General features: G+C 36.4%; 1 protein-coding gene across 1 annotated transcript in view; it reads right to left on the bottom strand.

The window, feature by feature from the left end:
- Positions 1 to 18,422, bottom strand: part of LOC116728437 (metabotropic glutamate receptor 7-like) — a 114,241-nt gene that overhangs the window by 54,431 nt on the left and 41,388 nt on the right. The window contains exon 2 of the mRNA XM_032576561.1: positions 11,017 to 11,233. Within this exon, the coding sequence (XP_032432452.1) occupies positions 11,017 to 11,233 (217 nt within the window). The remainder of the gene's footprint in view (positions 1 to 11,016; positions 11,234 to 18,422) is intronic.

Here is an 18,422-nt window from a genome sequence, read left to right as displayed (position 1 = left end):
TGTGAGCTGTCGCTTCCACACTGATTCTATACACCATATTTTATCGAAAATCAACAGCAAGAAAAATTGGACTTAAAAATATGTGATTAAATATTTTAATATATTTAACACATAACACTTCAGACATGTTATGAGTTAAAGCGATTTGAAACCCCTAGCACTTGGTGATCACGGTATGGTTGTATTCTTCATACACCTTTCTTTGTTTTTATCAACTTGAAGTCCGTTCAGAGTTAGAAGTGCCTTGATCTGCTTTGTTCTTAATAAAGAATTTAGATTTTGAAAATTGAACCTACCTACAGATCTAAGAGAATGATAATGAATCAATTTTCAGAGTCCCAACGAGTGATTGCTTATCTTTCCAACATGTCCTTTGAGCTAAAAAGGTTAGCTGGTAGTTTCTGTTGTTGAAAGCTGAAGTTAGCATGTGATTTGTAGCTCCTTAACTAACTCCCTTTACTAATTTAACATTAAAGCTGGAAGCTATAAAACAAAGGTTAACTTCAATATTGTGTTTTTCAGCTGAAATGGCAGTGATGTTGCTAGAGTAGCTTGCAAGTTTACCTATTGAATGGTTGGGATGGCAGTATTTCCTCCTGTACATGAGAAAATACATGATAAGAGAATAATATATTTTCTCTTATCATGTCCATTAAAATGCAGTTTATATCCTCGTTGTCCAAAATGGCAAACAATTTCACTTTGATTTTCAATTTATGTGAAGACACACACACCGAGTTTCTGTGGGCTGCCTCTGAAAGAAATGGGAACACTGTATCCCTATTTAAAGTAGTTAGAAAGGACAATGTGATGCTTTTCATCTTCACTCTTAGTGTTAAATATATTTCACATAATACATTTATAATATATTAATTATCATGTTCTTAGTGTTAATGGGTCAGGATAACAAAGCATTCTTCAAAAAATAGTTGGCAGATTAAATTATTGGTTGCCTAGTAATGTTACAGCCAATTCTGTAGCTGCTGTGCAACTATATGAGTGCGCTGCAATGTCTTTTATTTAATATTCTCTTTATTCCATATTCTCCACTAAAAATGCTATGTTGAACAAATCAAGTAGTGTGTCTGTTCCGGCTGCATATATTGCTTGTGCTATTCAACAAGAGGTAAATCTAATCTATATCTGTCCTGGACAGGTGCACTGATGTTTATTTATTTTTTGCTACATCTGTCTATGCATAATTGCTCTCAAAGTACATTTTTACGGTGCCAATGCAATCGCTAAGCCTTTAAACCTTTCTAAACTTCCAGACAGAAAACAATGTGAACTTCCACACTGATTCAAATTTTCTTTGTAACACAGATTTGCCACATATTCAACCTTCTCAAAAGAACACAATCTTGGAAAACAAGCAGTATCTATAAATATTAGGCTCAAAGTTGTGAAATAAAATATATTTGATGGGAAGTATAGTTAAGGAGTACAGATTGTGAATATTAACACCTATTCAAGTTTGTCTAGCTAACATAATAAAGCTTGACTATTCTGATAATGTAATTAAACCTTTAATTTATACAATTGATTTCTAAGAACTGGCATTTTAATGTGAAAGTTGTACTTGAATGTTCAATATGGATAGGCCCTTTGTAGTTGTATCATTTGCATACTCTTTATATAATATCTACAAATATGAAATTGATGTAAGATGGGGTGTATTTGTGAGTGTTCTTTATGTGTGCATGTGACATGTGTATTTATGATTACACATTCATTCTTTTCCTTCTTTTTTTACTTCCATCTATCAAGTTTTGTACGATGACAATAAAGAAGGAAATTGTGTTTTAAATCAAAATATTACTTTGGTGGTATGGCTAAAGTTAAATTCCAGACCTAAATCAAGAGAATCTGTCACTACACTTGAAAATCAATCTCCACACACTTTCTCCTTCCAGTCTGACACAAACTGAGCTGTTTTTCAAAGAGGAAGGTGCAGAGATCTTTGTGTCTACTTGTGCAGAGCTAGTAGAAGCCAAAAATGTTTACAAGTCATTTTTGCAAGTCTGATGAACGAGAAAACAAGATCTATTCAAAAGAAAAAAAAAACTATTTCTTATCAAATACACATCTATGTCAAGTCTACCCCTGCATTGCTGTAGGCTGGGAATCCAAACCTGTAATGTTTATCTGTAGGCCTAAATCATATCACAAAAATTGTATAATTACATTTCAAACTTCTAATATTTATAAACAATTATTTAAGCTGCCATCCAAGAAACTGCAAAAGTCTACTTTATATTGTTTTTATTTAAATATTTTTAGCCAGACGTGTACTTGAAATATAGCAGTTAGTTTAACGGAGGGACTCTGAGGTAAGTTATGTTTATTTATTTTCCTAAATAATGCAGTCACTTAAAACAGCATTCAGTTCAAGGAACAAGTCTAACTCAAGTCTAAAATTTTTCATTATTGCAACTTAGGTGTAACTTGAGTCAGAGTCTCAAACTAGAGTCGCCGTCTCTCGTAGAAGCATTGCCTGAACATGTTGCAACTTAAAATGCAGGAACTGAACACAAATCCACACATCAATTTTCACTTTATTTGTAAAAAGACAAAGAAAATCACATATTCTTTTCCTTCCAATTCATACTTGTGCTCTGCTGTCTGTGTTTCTATTATTCAAAATCCTTCATTAGTGTATTGATGTTTGCAGTTGTAAAGTGGCAAACACAAACAGGATGAAAGGGTAGAAATACTTTTGCAAGGTACTGTGTACCCTTAAATGACTTTTGAAAAGTTTGACTTTGAGTCAATGTTTCTGTTTTGTTTCATAAACCAGGCCATCTAAGCCCGTGCCCCCAAAGCGATCCAAATTCTGCTGTGTGCAAGTCTGAGCTTGTGTGGGAAATAAAGGCTCTCCGAGCTGGTAACTATGTGCTTAGGGAGTTTTGAGTCTATTCAGTTTTTTGGCAACTGATGTCAATATTGTTGTGAGGAAAACAAAGGAAGATTTTTTTTTTTTTGCATTGATCTTATATCTGCTTTACAATGCAAATGTAAAATCCCCAAACATACAGTACAGCTCATACAGAAAAGTTGCTTTTTGCTTTTGTTAGTCATAGTTTGGGTCTTCCCATAAGGCGGACTTGGAGTGAATTTACACCTTTTAACTTTACATAAACCTAGAAGCAACCAACGTAGAGCAACTTGATGGTTATCAGGTTTAATAGCGAACCAAATACAAACTTCAAGGTTTTAAAAGATGCAGCTTCTAGAAAAACTAGACTCTCGAAACTCCTCTTATGTTTTGAGGCAAATGAACCCATACCACTCTGCTAGATGCTGCTCATCTCCTCCTCACCAGTAGAAATTAAGCCCTAGCTTTCATTTTATTTATACTGAACCTGGTTCTGCTGGAGGTTTTTTCTCTTAAAAGAAAATTATTCTTCTGCAATGTTGCTATTTGTATTGAAATCTCCAGTAAAGGAAGTTTGAAAACCCAGTTTTTTTTTCCCCTCTCACTTATGAGGTTCTACATCATTCAGAATGAGTTATCTAAGCCAATGAAGACCATGTGACACAACCAGGTCTCTGTATTCACAGAACAGCCATTAAAAGATCACTAAAATTGGTTTATAGTTCGTCTTAGGTAATGCTGTGCATGATCCAGTTGGTGAAGTCATCCAGCCTGCTTTCTGCTTCTATATAGAAAATGTTCAACAACTTTATGCATTTGTAATTATCGGCTTTTATAACAGACATTACATTAGATTGTGTGGTCAGGATATTTTTTATTATGCTGCATAAAAGTTATAAATTGATATGCTGTGGCCACAAACAATTTTATTATTCTGTTGTATAGATAGGATATAACTCTTTACCTGGGGTAGAAATTTGTTGTGTAATTTTGTATATGTGTGTGGTTGGTATGCTCCATATCCCCCATCTTATAAAAATGTTTTCTTGCAATGTAAAAAAGAGAAAATAGAGTGAAATTGTACATTGTTGAAATAAAGCCCTGTAATACCAGGTGAGATGGGAGATAATATTTTCAGTAAGCAATATAGTGCAATTCATTTAGGTCTTTAATTGAATTGACTACCAATTTATACATATATTTCACTTCTGTGGTAAAGATAAGACTTTGGTAAAGCCATTGGAGGCCAAAAATAACAAACAAAAATCTATCACTTAAGAAAAGGTTTAGAAATGTACAAAATTTGCTAACGCACATGTACACATTTTCACACTTTTACTTCAAATGATCCTTTATGGATTTACTCCATAAACTTTGTAAGAGCCACTATTGTTCTGACAAATGTTGTATGTGTCAAGTCACACTGGAGAACCTATATTTCTCAGCTGGCCTGGGAATGCCTTGGGATTATTTGTATCATTAGTGCCATTCTACTGTATAAATTAATCTCAAATGTAACATGGAAAGATAGAAAAATATTTCAAAAATATTTATTTTAATTAACGTTGTATATAAAAACTCTCCCCAGTTCTTTATTACTTTGGATCAAGGTTATGAAGAGCAACCAGGGCAGCCAATGATGGCAAGTTGCTGCTTTAGCCAAATTAATAATTTTTGTTTTGATTAATAGAAGATTGGACTCAACAGTCTGGATTGTAAATGTGGGCATGGTGATATATAAAAGTGCTTTAAAGAGGTAAATGAAAAAATAATTATAAATTTAGGAAAATTATTCTCTGTCCTTATAGAGCCCATTTTAAAAAGTGAACTTTAAAGATGACTTTAATTAAAGAATAATAAAAATGAAAGGAAGTAAAAAATTCAGAAGATGCTAGTGGAAGGGACTGTCCTAGATCTTTTTCCTTGAAAAGCAGAGATCTAATTATTATACAACATTCATAAACCCCACAGATGAATGTGGATCTTGAAAGTAGGAGTTTGTTCATAGCACAAAAGGATGAAAAATTCCTAACAGGAACTAAATGCTATTACAAGGCCACACAAAGGTGAATTATTTTAAAAAATGTAATGACTAATTAGATGTCATGTGAATATATTTCTACTTTAACAGAAAAGACTGTTATACTCTGCTTTGTTTTGGTGCCACTATAAATTGATTTGCAGAACATAAAATTCTGCATTTTCTTTCCACAAAAAAATGACAAAATTGGGTGGGAATGCATGTACCACTACACCCCTAATATCTGTACAGATTTGATCTTACAACTGTAAAAGCAGTAATTGTAACAGAAAACCCCAGTCTATGTTGTGCTTTGCTGTGTGTACATTGTGTAAAGGTGCATTTGTGTTGTGTCTGCATGTTTCTGTAGAAATATATCCACACAAGTGAAGTGAGAAGTTTTCTAAAGTCAAAATGTGGAGGTGGTCACAGAGGAGAGAGTTACTTCCACCACGCACACAAACAGCCCCCTACAGTTCATCAATGTGGAAAGAAACCGCACCAACGGAGCATACATGGGCCCAGGGCACAATGTGGGACGTGGGTGGACAGGAGCCAAGACCCAGCAAACTGCGTTAGCCATCCCCCAAGCACCTATCAGACTAGGTAAGGAAAACTGTTATGTTCTGTTGAAGCTCATGGTGCTTGTGAAGTCGGATGATGCCAAGGTGGTTCTGATTAGGGATGGGCGGTACAGACTTAGATTTTCATCATGATAGTTTGTGGTGCTATTATGATAATGATGAACAACTATTAGTCACTTCTTTTATGTTTTTTTTCTGGGTTACTGTATGGCTGTGACAGCATGGCACAGCAATTATTGGCCCACAAACCCAAATACTGCTCTGGAAAAATATTCCCATTTTGAATTTGGCTTCATCGAGACACCAGTTTCATAAATAAGTGCATTTTTTTCCCTAAACTACACACCATAACTGTATTTAACCATATTTTTGAATTTATTGATATTTATTGATGCTCTCTTGGAACAAAGGGTAAAGAAAATATAAGAAAAAATTTAGTCAGCTTTTGAACATTTCAAACATGACAAATTTGTCATTGTCACATGGAATCCTTAAATCTCAGAAATATTTCTTTTTACATTAATGATACAATAAATGTCCAGCTATAGTCGTTAAGAGTGGAAATATATATTTTTTTAATTTCCACCTCAATAAATAAAAAAGACTCCTAAAGGTTTGTAGATGTTTAATCTGTTGACTTTCTTCAAAGAAACTATTCAAAATTAGGGGAGAGTGAATTGTTTAGTTTTAGTGTTGTTTTTTAGTCTAAGATTTACATCATGCATTTTCTTAGTTAATCAGTAGTTAGTAGATATTTGTTAATCAATAATAAATGATGTTTTTCATTCTGTAAACTTTATTTTAATTGAAAAAATTGCAACCCAGACCTGCCAAGTAATAACAATGTTGACTTGAAATATCAATTCTTACACTTCTCCCAAATCAACCTTAAAATTCAGATCTTGGACATCTTGTAATGTAATAAATTCACTCATCGATTGCCTCTTCCAACTGATTTGTGAGGATTTATGTAAAAAAAAAAAAAAAAAGGTTTATGCATAATAACGCAATTTAACTTTGATTTTTAGTTACTGTGATGTTTTGTATACACTGTTTTATCTAAACTTCATGTTTGTGTTCTCAAAAGCCTAGCAAGGGAATATCTGCTTTGTATTATATTTATTATGTAAAACAATATTTACTGCACCTCTGTTAAATAAACTAATTAATTAATTAAACAGTGGAGGTCGTATTCTTGTCCTACTTTAGACCTAAACTAATAGTTCCTCTTCTCAAACTAGTTTACCATCAACTCACATACTTATTCCTTGTAATAAATATTTTGATTGGCAGTATGTTTTAACTGTCATTTAAAGTCTGCCAAGAAAAAAAGAGCAGAAAGTGAGATTATTTACACATTTATATACAGTTACTCTAAATGTTGAATTTCTCCCTGCAGCAGATGGATGTGATGCTAACTTGTGACAGTAATAGCTGCTCATTATTCACTTACTCCTGGTAATACAAAGGCTAACAAAACAAAGCGCAGTATGAACCTGTGACCTTTGCTCTGCATTAGATTAATATGTCAAAAAGAGTTTCAATAATGATCATTGCTAATTTCATTGGACTCCTGGAAGTTCTCAGCTTATCAGATTGCCACAGGTCATGTACCGCATTAACTTCTTCAATTATTCATCTTCAGTGCCCTCGGATCTAAAAATGCACCGCAGGATGAGAGACCCGGCACTCCCATTTCGCTTGGTAATATACAAATCCCTTTAAATTAGGAGCAGTTGATGGTTTCAGCTATCCAGCTTTCCCGCCTACTCACTAGTACCCTCCAAACCAGAACCTCCAGGGTGTCCATAATGCTGCAATTATATTTATCACCTCGACAGTCAAACGGCAGACTTAATCCCTCCGGTCTGCCTGCCTGAACACTTGGGAGCACATCAAATTGGGCTGACATGCAGCCTATATTCACGTTCTACATCTCGGTGCCCTTTCATATTCTGCTTGCCTTTTCCACTGATGGCCTGGGACACGTCAATGTCGGAAGGGCCCAGCCGAAGGATCGCGGTCTATTTTCCAGATGCGTCATACCTCTCCCCTCTACTGCTGCATATGAGCCTAATATGTTTTCAGGCAGATCCCTTTCTCGTCATTGTTAAGGAGAGATTTGAGAAAGACTTAGTGTTGGCAAGGTTCTGCAATCAATTCCACAGTGATACTTTGTGGGAGGTTTTCCTCAAATGCAGGCTATTTTTTTTTTATTTTTTTTATTTTTTGTACCTGATGGGAAAAACTGAACTCCATCGCTCTGGCCTGAATCCAGACAGACACAGAAAAGTACAAACAAGATTCATCTCTGCCAGATTCACCTGGAGCCAGATGGAAGGTGCACAATGTGAGAAGAGACAGTGGAGATAAAATAAAATAAAAAGGAGGGGAAAAAATGGAAAAGATCAATACAGGCTGACCATCACTCTAGTCTCAGCTTGGGGTAATGGGCACCCATATTGCATTAGTACACGAGATGGTTCTCCTTGAAGTGGTGAAGCGAGAATCCTACTAATGCATCTGACATTTGGACGCAAGAGAACGGGGCAGCCGCGCAGAAATGTCTCAGGGCCTTACGGATGAGCTTGCAGGGATGCTGTAGTGTCAACCAAACAATGCTGCTCTACTTTCTACATTTATTTACAACAGAAATGTTGAAATAAATGCGCTGTCTTCCCATAATAACAAAGATGGCTTTTTTTTTTTATTCACTTCAGTCCATTTCAGTCATTTCAAATGCAGATCCCCTGCCACTGAATGAATCCTGTGACTGTTGTCCTATTATATAGTTAATGTGTTTATTAAAGATAAATCCTAGGGTACTGAAAATGTTCCTTTAGAGCATCTAATTCTCATTTGTGTATGAATACAAAATAATGTGGCGACTGGAGCTCGGCTTTAGCAGGAGGAGTGCAAAACATAGCCATAATGCCATACCTCTTGTGTTGTTGTTTGGGAATCATAATTATATCGCTCTGTTTACTGGTCTTTGCATAAGAAAGAATGAAACATTAGTAGCAATGCGTCTGAGAAGCCCAGCTGTTGGAAGCTGCGTTTATTTCAGGACGTGAGAGGAACTGAGACAAAACAAGCCTTCAATCAGGACTTTTCCTAATTTGCTACAACACTGCCTTCTTCATATCCGTCTTCCTTCACCATGCTCTCTCCCTCTGTCGATGTAAATTACACAGCCGCAAACAACTTCTTAAAGTTTTAGTGAGTGATCAAGCCGGACATGAATGCACACAGATAAAATATTCATGCATGCTGGACCTCTGATCGGGGGCCTGTGAGATATCATTAGCTTTCCGTATTTTTGAGGGTTGTTCACGTTGGTCTACTAAAAAAAAAAAGAGAGAGACAGAGCTTGCTCCTAGCAAATGTGCAAGAATTAGACTGGGATCCACAGACATGTAGGTGAGAGAAAGCATTGCCAGACATGTTTGGTTAATCATCCAATACTTTGTAATGAGGCATCTTTGGCTTCATGTTGCACACAAACTGCAGCAGCCACTGTGGAGAGTCTCTGCAGACTCCGGTCTGAAGACCTCTGAACCATATGATTTGATGAAGCCAGCTGACCCATCGAACTGTATAAGCAGAATTTATTCTGCCGATAGCAGTAACTGTTGACTGACATAACTACATGCCGTCGGCAACACCGGCTTGGAAAAAACAGGTGAGTCGAGCGTGTGCACAGTTGTCAGGTTGCTTTCCGAACAAAAACACGTGAACGTCTGAATACAAATCACTTATCTTCCAAACCTCTTTAGACATAACAATAAACTTGTTCAGTCTCAAACAGGATAATTTCCTCTTAGAAAATCTCTATTATTGTTCTACTGCAAATTTAGACAAGTGAAACAAATGTTTAAAGGCTTTTTGATCATGTTTAATGCATTTTTCTAAAAGAAAAAGCTCTTTCTTATGATTGACTGCCAGCATGATTCTATTTTCATGCACAGGTTCACAGCAAGTCACTGCAAATTAGTAATAAATTAATTATTTTATATTGTTGAATCCGGAGTAATAACTACTGAATAGGACATTGAAAACTGTCTAATGTGAGGATAAGTTGAGTGACTATATTAAGTCTGCTTTAAAAAAAACAATTAAAAATTAACAGTGCACATTTGATGTCCCCAAACAACGCCACACAGTCTGATCTGGGAACTGCTTTACTGAGCAGATGGGCCTGGGGATGGCTACAAGCTCTAGAACAGCACCTAGAGATGATACCCAATGAAGGGTTTACACAGAAAGTTAACAGGGAAATTAAACAGATTAAAAACATAAACAAAACCGTCTGAGTGACTGATCTCTGCATCAAGTGACTACATGAGCCTATTTTTTTTTTCTTTTTAGGAGATGATAAACACTTGATTTCTTGATAAACCTCAGTACTTATTTACATGCATAACAACATGTTGATATTTTAACTTTTTACATAAATTTCTAATATTTTGTCTAAGTGTCATGGCCTGATTTAAAGCAGCAGTGTGGCTCTTTAGTGAACCAGATGAAAACAAGTGGAGATCGCGGTCATGACTTTACACTGCACAAAACTGTTGAGCTTCAGTTCAAGTCTAGCATTGAGATGGCCATGAAAAATTGCTGATTTTGTGTCTGACTATCTGTTACTGGGTTCAGTAGGTTATCTGTTTGGGGTCATTGTTCTGCAGAAATCCAATTTTCAATTTCTGATAGAGTCCATCAGATTTTTAAGTTAAATCTCCTCAAATTTAAAAGGGATTTTATTGTCATGCGCTCCAGCAAGCTTCTCAAGGCTGAGGAAAGAACAAGAGCATCAAATAACCCCCATAATGCTTAGCAGCGGGATATGCTTTATCCACATAGCCTCTACTTTTTAATGGCATGTACTAAATTTAAGTCTCATCTGACCAAAGCTTATAGTTTCTGTTAGAGTATGTTTGTGGAAATAAAAATCTTTTTCCTTTAGAAAAATATTTCAGTTGTAGGGGTACCAACACTTAAACCTCGATTTCTGATCATTTCTTATATTTTAGCCTTTCAGTAAATGTACTTAAACTAAATGTTGTTTTTTCTGTCTATTAGTGTGAGACTATGTTATTGCGATGAAAGATTCATTTATGTTAAGGTTTTCTAGACATGTTTACCAGCGACACCAATAAATGTGGCAATGTACGCTTTCGAATGAAGCATGAAAGAAGAATTTAAAGCAAAACACCCCCATCAGCCAGCATTTACTGTTCTGCCTCCTCTCTTCCATTTCTCGTCTGTATCTTCATTTTGGGGGGAAAAAAAGTGTAAAATGAGTACGGGAAATTCTCATTACAGAGATTTTCTGTACCACATGTTTCTCCATCTACATTTCCAGTAACACTCTACAACTCACTCAGAAGCTAAACAGATCAATAATTCATGCACCCAAAACAGATTTTACGACTAACAGGAACCTCAGTCTGAGTCAGTAAAGTGCAAATGTACTTTTTAAACAAAAAAAATAAATTTTCTGAATAAGTATTTCATTTTCTGCAGTGCCCATTGCTTACCTGCTTCCTTGGAGAGCTGGGTGAAAGCTTCCACTCCCTTCTCCCCATAGCTGCCTTCTGAAGCAACAGTGGAGACATAGGTCCAGTTTAAGGCTTGGATGATGTCAACCATGGCCTGGGCCTGGAACGAGTCTGGAGGAACCACACGTGAGAAGAAGTCGTAACGCCTGTCGTCGCTCAGCTCCGGTGCTGTTGACGCGTAGCTGATTTGAGGGATCTAGAGGACGAGATAAGCAGGTGGAGAAGGGAAGAGGAAGGTTGTTAGATGTGATTTTGCTGCTCTGATGCAGCGTCACCGCAGTTGCTATGGTCCTTGCTCTGAGAAATCACATTCGTCAAAGGTTGTGTGTAAAATTGCTTTCTGTTTGTTGTGCGGTGTACTGCGCCAGCACTATTTCCCATTTTATTAAAGCGTTCTCAGATTAGTATTTTTAGTCAGATATTTATATACTCCATAACCTCAGCTCACCGCTCATGGAAATCCCCACAGTTGAACGAAAAAGTATTTTCCACTTCCAGTTCCACAATGCACACTGCCTCATTTTACAGATGCAGCCAGGGTCAGCTATATACTTAAAGGCTAAAGAAACTGTGCAGCGCAACAGACTTTCTTGGAGAGAGTTAGATAAGAATGCTGATTCACTCTGAATGCCAATTACAAAGCTGCTTTTGGGGACATAAATTGGAAGCAGGAGAACTAAACTTTTGGCTGTATGGATAGGTAAGAACATCTTCAAGGTAAAACCAATAAATAAGTAGATATTATTTACATCTTTTTTAACCATTCTGGAAACACCCATGCATGCAGACAAAACAAACAGAATGGTGGAAGGCAGGAGAGTCACATTAACAAATGACTGAAAAAACATCCAACCGTTCAGAGTTTGTTTTCACTCGGTGAAACACATATAGATTAACTACACAGACTCTGGTTTTCAATCCTTTTGTGGCTGTTAATTATTGTTATTAATAAAAACATGACATTCAAAATGAGAATATTACAGACAAAAAAAAGTATACACAAATGTGGGCAGAACAAAAAAATATGTTTAACATTACACTCAGTTACCAAAATGTACATTTAATCTGACACTACGCATATCCTATTTTTTGAATGACTTTACAGTTTCACCTGAAATAATTCAAACAGCCACTGCCAATATTTCTGCACACAGCAAAAGATGAATGTTTCAACAAAGATATCACAAGATTGTCTTCAACTTAAAGACTGCTGCAAAGTGCAAATGTTTAAAGTCTCTGATGTGCAACACAACTTATCCAAATACATGGGGGCAGGTCGGCTCCAGGTTGCTCACAACTGTACAAATCTTTTTGGGTTTCTCTTCTGTGAATCCACACTGGATTCACAAAATCTAGTGTGGATTCCACACTAATCCACACTGGATTCACATAATCTAGTGTGGATTCTGGAGCGTTTTTAAGCATTTTTAAGCATTTGCTGTAAGGAGGAGGACAAGTGAACCATACGCTAAAAGGGACACCCCTCGCCAACAGTAATGCATGGTGGTGGCTCAGTGATCCTTTGGGACTGCTGTACTTTCTCTGGCACCAGAAGCCCACAGCATGAAGAGGGCGAAATGGATTCTGTCAACTATGCTTGGAGGAAAAGTCATGCTGCCTTTGCAGAAGCTGGAGTTTGGGGATCAGTGGACCTTCAAACAGGAAAATGATCTTCAGTATATCTGAAAGTGCCCCATGGCTGGATTTCAAAAGAAGTCCTTGAATATTCTACAATTGCCAGCACAGTTGCCTTTCTTGAACTGTATTGAAAATCCCTGGTGGGATTCAAAAAGTAGGAAGTTACAGTAAGGATACTAAAGCCTATTCATGAACTGGAACCCTTTGCCCATAATGACTGGTTCAGGATTCAGCAGAAACACTGCCAGAAGCTGGTGTCTGCCTGGGTAAGAATCCCATTTGCAGCAGGCCATAAAAGCAAAAGGGCACTTTACTAAGTACTAAAGATGTTTGTCCTGAATCAGTTCACTGCAGTAGTCACTAAAATGGCCATTTTGTGTTTATGTACTGTACATGTAGAACATGTACAAATCACTTGTAACATTAGTTGTAATGCACTACTTCAATAGGTCAATTTGTTGCAAGCTATGTTTATTTTGTAAATGTTGCCAATAAATCCAATTTGCAATGAGGGATGTATAATTTCAGATGCAACTGTATGAGCAGGAAATGTCTTTGCATTACTTTTTATGAACTGGCAGCACAGAACAGTTAAGTGCTCCATCAGAGTTACCCCCTGATGAGACCTTAATCTGTGTAAAGAGCAGAAAATTCAGTTTTACACCTCTGCTACTTACCTCACTTATGCTCATACAGAGAAGAGACATGTTGTAAAATAACACTATGTATATACAGTATATTGCATAATATACATACAGTACAGACCAAAAGTTTGGACACACCTTTTAATTCAATGAGTTTCCTTTATTTTCATGACTATTGACATTGTAGATTCACACTGACGGCATCAAAACTATGAATAACACATGTGGAAATATGCACTAAACAAAAAAGTGTAAAACAACTGAAAATACCCCTTATATTCTAGTTTCTTCAAAGTAGCAACCTTTGCTGTGATTACTGCTTTGCACACACTCTGCATTTTCTTGATGAGCTTCAAGAGGTAGTCACCTGAAATGGTTTTCACTTCATAGGTGTGCCCTGTCAGGTTAATAAGTGGGATTTCTTGCCTTATAAATAGTCATGAAAATAAAGAAAACCCATTGAATTAGAAAGGTGTGTCCAAACTTTTGGTCTGTACTGTACATATATATAGTTATTTTTAAGAAAAGGTGTTTTGTTCCTGCTCCACTGGTTCAGAGCCCATTTGCATAGCCTTTATACTGCATGGAAATTTTCAGATGTTACCAAGTTCATGTGATCTATTTGATCCCTCGGATGAGCAGGATAATTAGATTTCTTTTGCCAACCAAACTTTTACAGTTTAGTTTAGTGGGCATCCACGTTAATAAATGAGTCTCAAGTGGATATAAAATCGCTTCTTTCAGTGAAGCTGTGAAAAAATAGTGCATGGTCGTCACTTTTCCTAATGTCCTGTCCTGTTAATAGTGTGCAGGTGCTCTTCCAAGACCCTAGTCCCTTATTGGATTGACAGCCATAAAATTTGTTGCTATTATGGAGAGCATGACTCGCCTTCGCTTTGAGCAGGACTCACCATCAAGTGTAAAATTGCAACTGCGCAGCATTGTTAATCAGAAACTTTCACACTGATGATTAAAACTCGGAAAAGCAGCACGGCTGTGAGTGATTGTTGAAATGATAAACACGCATATTTCCTGAAGAGACAAAGTTCCACCTGGGAAAAAAAAAACAAAAAAAAACCATCAATGTCCATTAAATTTCAAGCAAGAAAAACAAACTCATGCGGACACAAAATAAGTAGATCACAGCCATAACAATTAACTGCTCATCCATCAAAACAATTTCAGATGAAAGTCTGCCACACCTGCAATTATAAAAATGCCTTTACTCTTATAAACTTGACGTCCTTGACCAAAGCTCAGCTGGCAGTGCATATGCATAATTTAGTTTCTATTCTACCTGATTTAAACTTTCAATAAGCAGGGCTGCAATGATACATGTATCATTACCAATCCTCACAGTACAATTGGCACTCTTAGGAAAAGGTAGTCAGTTGAAGGATAAATCAGTCACAGGTAACCAACCCTCATGTACTTTAATTAGTCTGTGTTAAGAGCCCCACTAGAAAATTACTGAAGCTACTTTCTGAAGCTATACAAAATAACAGAATGGTCTCAATGGCTGGAAAAATTATGCCACAAAATTCCAGCTTTTTGTTTTTAATCAGCATTATCATAACATTTCGGGTGACGTCTTGGTATCACTGGAAACATAGAGGGGGGATATATTAATTGATGTATGCCATACATACTCAAACTTTATAACACCTCATTGAATTTCATTAATTTAGCTAAACATCCAGCCAGGGATATAAATATCTGACAAGACACTAAATAAACGTCACCACCAGGGGGTGTCGCACCAAAAAAATGGGAAATCTCTGAGGGAAAGTTAAGTCATTCTTGTTCCCATTTTATTTTGTGTGAAATTAAGGCTGGATTAAAAATAAAACAAAAATCTCAGTTTATACACAAGAACAGACCTTGTTTTTTTTCATCATTGATTCAGTGCTCATAATATTTCCTCTGCTGGTTCCATGCTGGTTCTGTTAGATCTTTTGACAGAGATAGCTAAAAAAAAAAATAAAAATCTTATTTCACTTGAAAATATCTGGATCAAGTAGCTGTTTGTGGTCTCAAAAAATCCGAAGAATCTTTCAGTCATGCAGTCATTTCGGACGAAATTTTCTCGATACAAAGAATCCCAGTGAAAAGTCTGGGACCAGTAAATTCTCAATCTCAATAACACAAGTCAGCAAAACAGCCATCTTAACCTTTGTAAAATAAAGAACATATTCTCTCAAAGGTGAATAACTGCCTCATGCTTTTCTCACTTGCAAACTACTCCACAGTAACATCATATTACATGGATGAACAGTTGCATAAAAATGTTACTACTAATCACGAATCCTGCAGCCACACTCCCAAATGCCACTCCAAAGTGCGAACGTTTTACTCCTCTTCTGGTATCTCTTTATTGAGAACCTGGATATTTTTAGATCCATAACAAAATACTACTTAATGTAAACAATGACATAAAATGACACCCTTAGCCTCACATCCTCCTGTTCAGTTCATTATCCTTTACCTATTTTAGATTCTTCTTTTGTTCAGTTTTAAGCTTTATTTTTAAATTCATTTTTATGCTCATCTATTCTTTGTAAAACTGGGCTTGGTCTGTTTCAGATGTAATATCAAAACAGACTTTAGATTTTACAATGCCTGCCTTGTTAATGCCTGCAGGGCATTGTTTTGTAGGGGTGGAAAATATGGAGTTATTCTTCAATGGCATCTGTTGCGACACTGATTAAAGTGACAATAAAAAATATTGTTAAAACAATCACAATGTTTTTTGGTTTTAAATCGATTTCTGCATACAGTCAGAACCTTCCAGGCAAAACTCCTCCTATAAATATACAGAATGGGCTACTTCATCTCAACACTTTGCAATAGTTGCAACTTTGTGTTTAAACTGCACCTGCAAGTTTTTTGGGCTATGTTTCTTCCACAACAAGAGACTGGCATTTTCACTCATCATTTCATGAAAAAAAGAGAATGATCAATCTTATTGCTGTACATGTTGAACATATTTTCAAGTCTTGCCAGTTCTAAATTCTAAATCAGGTTTAGGCTTCGACATTTTAAAACATGACAATGTTTCAATCTAAACCATTTCACTGTAACTCTGACTGTTCTTCTCAGACAACGGTCTACAACCTGCAGCCCCAGAGCCACAAGTAGCTCTTTGAACCTCCCACAGTGGCTCTTAATCACTCGGGCTGAAAATAACACAGAAGTCACAGATATTTTTAAACATAGATATAATTACAAACTGTTTTTAAACTGCTTTACTTTTTTTCATGGAAAAGTAACATTGAATTTCAACAGAATAGTTCTAAAAAGTCAGTCACTGTTTTTTTCTATTTTCCTTGTAGGCTGAAAAGTTTTTATTTACAAAACTTTCCAACATCACATGCATCCTCTTTTTGTCAAATGTTTTGTTTTCTTGATTTAAAAACATGGAATTAGAAATAAAATGTTGATTCTTCACAAATGACAACTAATTTTCTATGGAAGATATTCATCAAAAATTAGAAGTTAGATTTTTCTGAAAGGGTCATTGATAGGTTTATTTTAATTCCTAACTAGCAAAGATTTAACCGGAGGCATAATTGTCTTTTCTGCAGAAAGGAGGGAAGACCCGAGACACGGAATACCGCTGTAAAACACTGTCTGGGATCAACTCTGCCAGATCTTTCTCTGCATTTGGCTTTATTAGAAAATGCAAGGAAGGAGGTTGGGCTTTTTCACAGTCACACAAAGAATTTGACCAATGACCTTTTTCTACAGGGTGTTCTGGAACCTTCTGTGGACATGCCCTTAAAAGGGCATGTGGCTGACCACAACTAATCAGTTACACATGGAGCTGATACCACAGGAATGTGTAAATGTCTCTAGCCTCCAGGCAAACATCCTAAACAAAGTTAATAATATACTACAAAAGATTAATAAAGTACTACAAAAGAGAGAAGTTAAGTAAACATAAAAAAAGAATAATAATATGAAAACATAACCTTTCAAATAAACTCACAAGTAAATGAACTTAGATAATTTTTTCTAACAGTCATGTGACATTTGTGGCTCTAACTGAGTTATATTTAGCTACTCTGAGGGCAGAGATGGCTTTGTGGATTGTACAGGTTGAAGAATCCTGGTATGGAAGATGGACACTTGCTGGAGGCTGATTTGCAGTTGCTGGCAAGTTTTTTCTTCATGATTATACTTTCAGCTGTATTCTTCTTCTAATCACATTTGGCCAGCTGCCTTGTCTCTGCTTATGAAATCCACCCAGCATGATAGTACCAACATCATGTTTCACTGTGTGGATGCTGTATTTAACATAACATGTAGAATTTGTGTTCTGCCCAAAATGTTTGCAGGCTCAAAAAATGAATTTCATCTCATCTGACATAGATGCCTTTACCCGCATGTTAGCAGTGTCTTTTACATTGCTTTCAGGGTTAAAAATGGTCACCTTCTATTGGATCGGAGGACATACTAGCAAAGAGATCATTTTCTCTTCAACCTGGCACAGCACCCCATCTTCGAGTCTAATCTGAGCACTGTATGAATGCCATCCATTTCTGTTAGAGAGATCAAAAGCAGCTGGACACAGGAGAAACACTGGAATGAGGACAGTGACATGCTGATGGGATTGCTTCAACTCACAGAGTGGGAGTTATAGCTTTGACCCACAAGCGAAAAGGGGTCAATTGCACAAAGCTGACAAACTGAGAAGCGGACAATGAGGTCAAGATCACTCACTGAGTTTCATGTCACAGAAGATGAACAGAAAAAAAAAATCTGAAAAAAAATATCAAAATAAAAATCAGCAAACAGCAATTAGTAGTGCTGCAAACAAGCAAATTTACAAGTGAAAATGCAAAACAAGTCAAATCCCTTCAGCCCTGCGTAGATTACACATACTGGGTCAAAGATGGAGGACGGCAGAGTGCCGCAAAAGCAGAAGCAAAAACAACTGCAGAAGTGATTTGAATTTAAAAAGACTGTATCCTTCAGAAATGTGAAGCACATATTCGGAACATGTGCTTGGGATCTATCTATCAGCCCTGCCGTTGTACTACAGTGAAGTTAAAAGGTGTTAAAGTTTTGTTGTATCACATCCTATCTCAGCCACAGCTGCGA

Source organism: Xiphophorus hellerii, chromosome 1, assembly GCF_003331165.1.
Source record: "Xiphophorus hellerii strain 12219 chromosome 1, Xiphophorus_hellerii-4.1, whole genome shotgun sequence".
Classification (NCBI taxonomy): Eukaryota; Metazoa; Chordata; class Actinopteri; order Cyprinodontiformes; family Poeciliidae; genus Xiphophorus; species Xiphophorus hellerii.
Note: the sequence above shows the minus strand (reverse complement) of the source record. Positions and strands in the feature narration are given on the sequence as shown.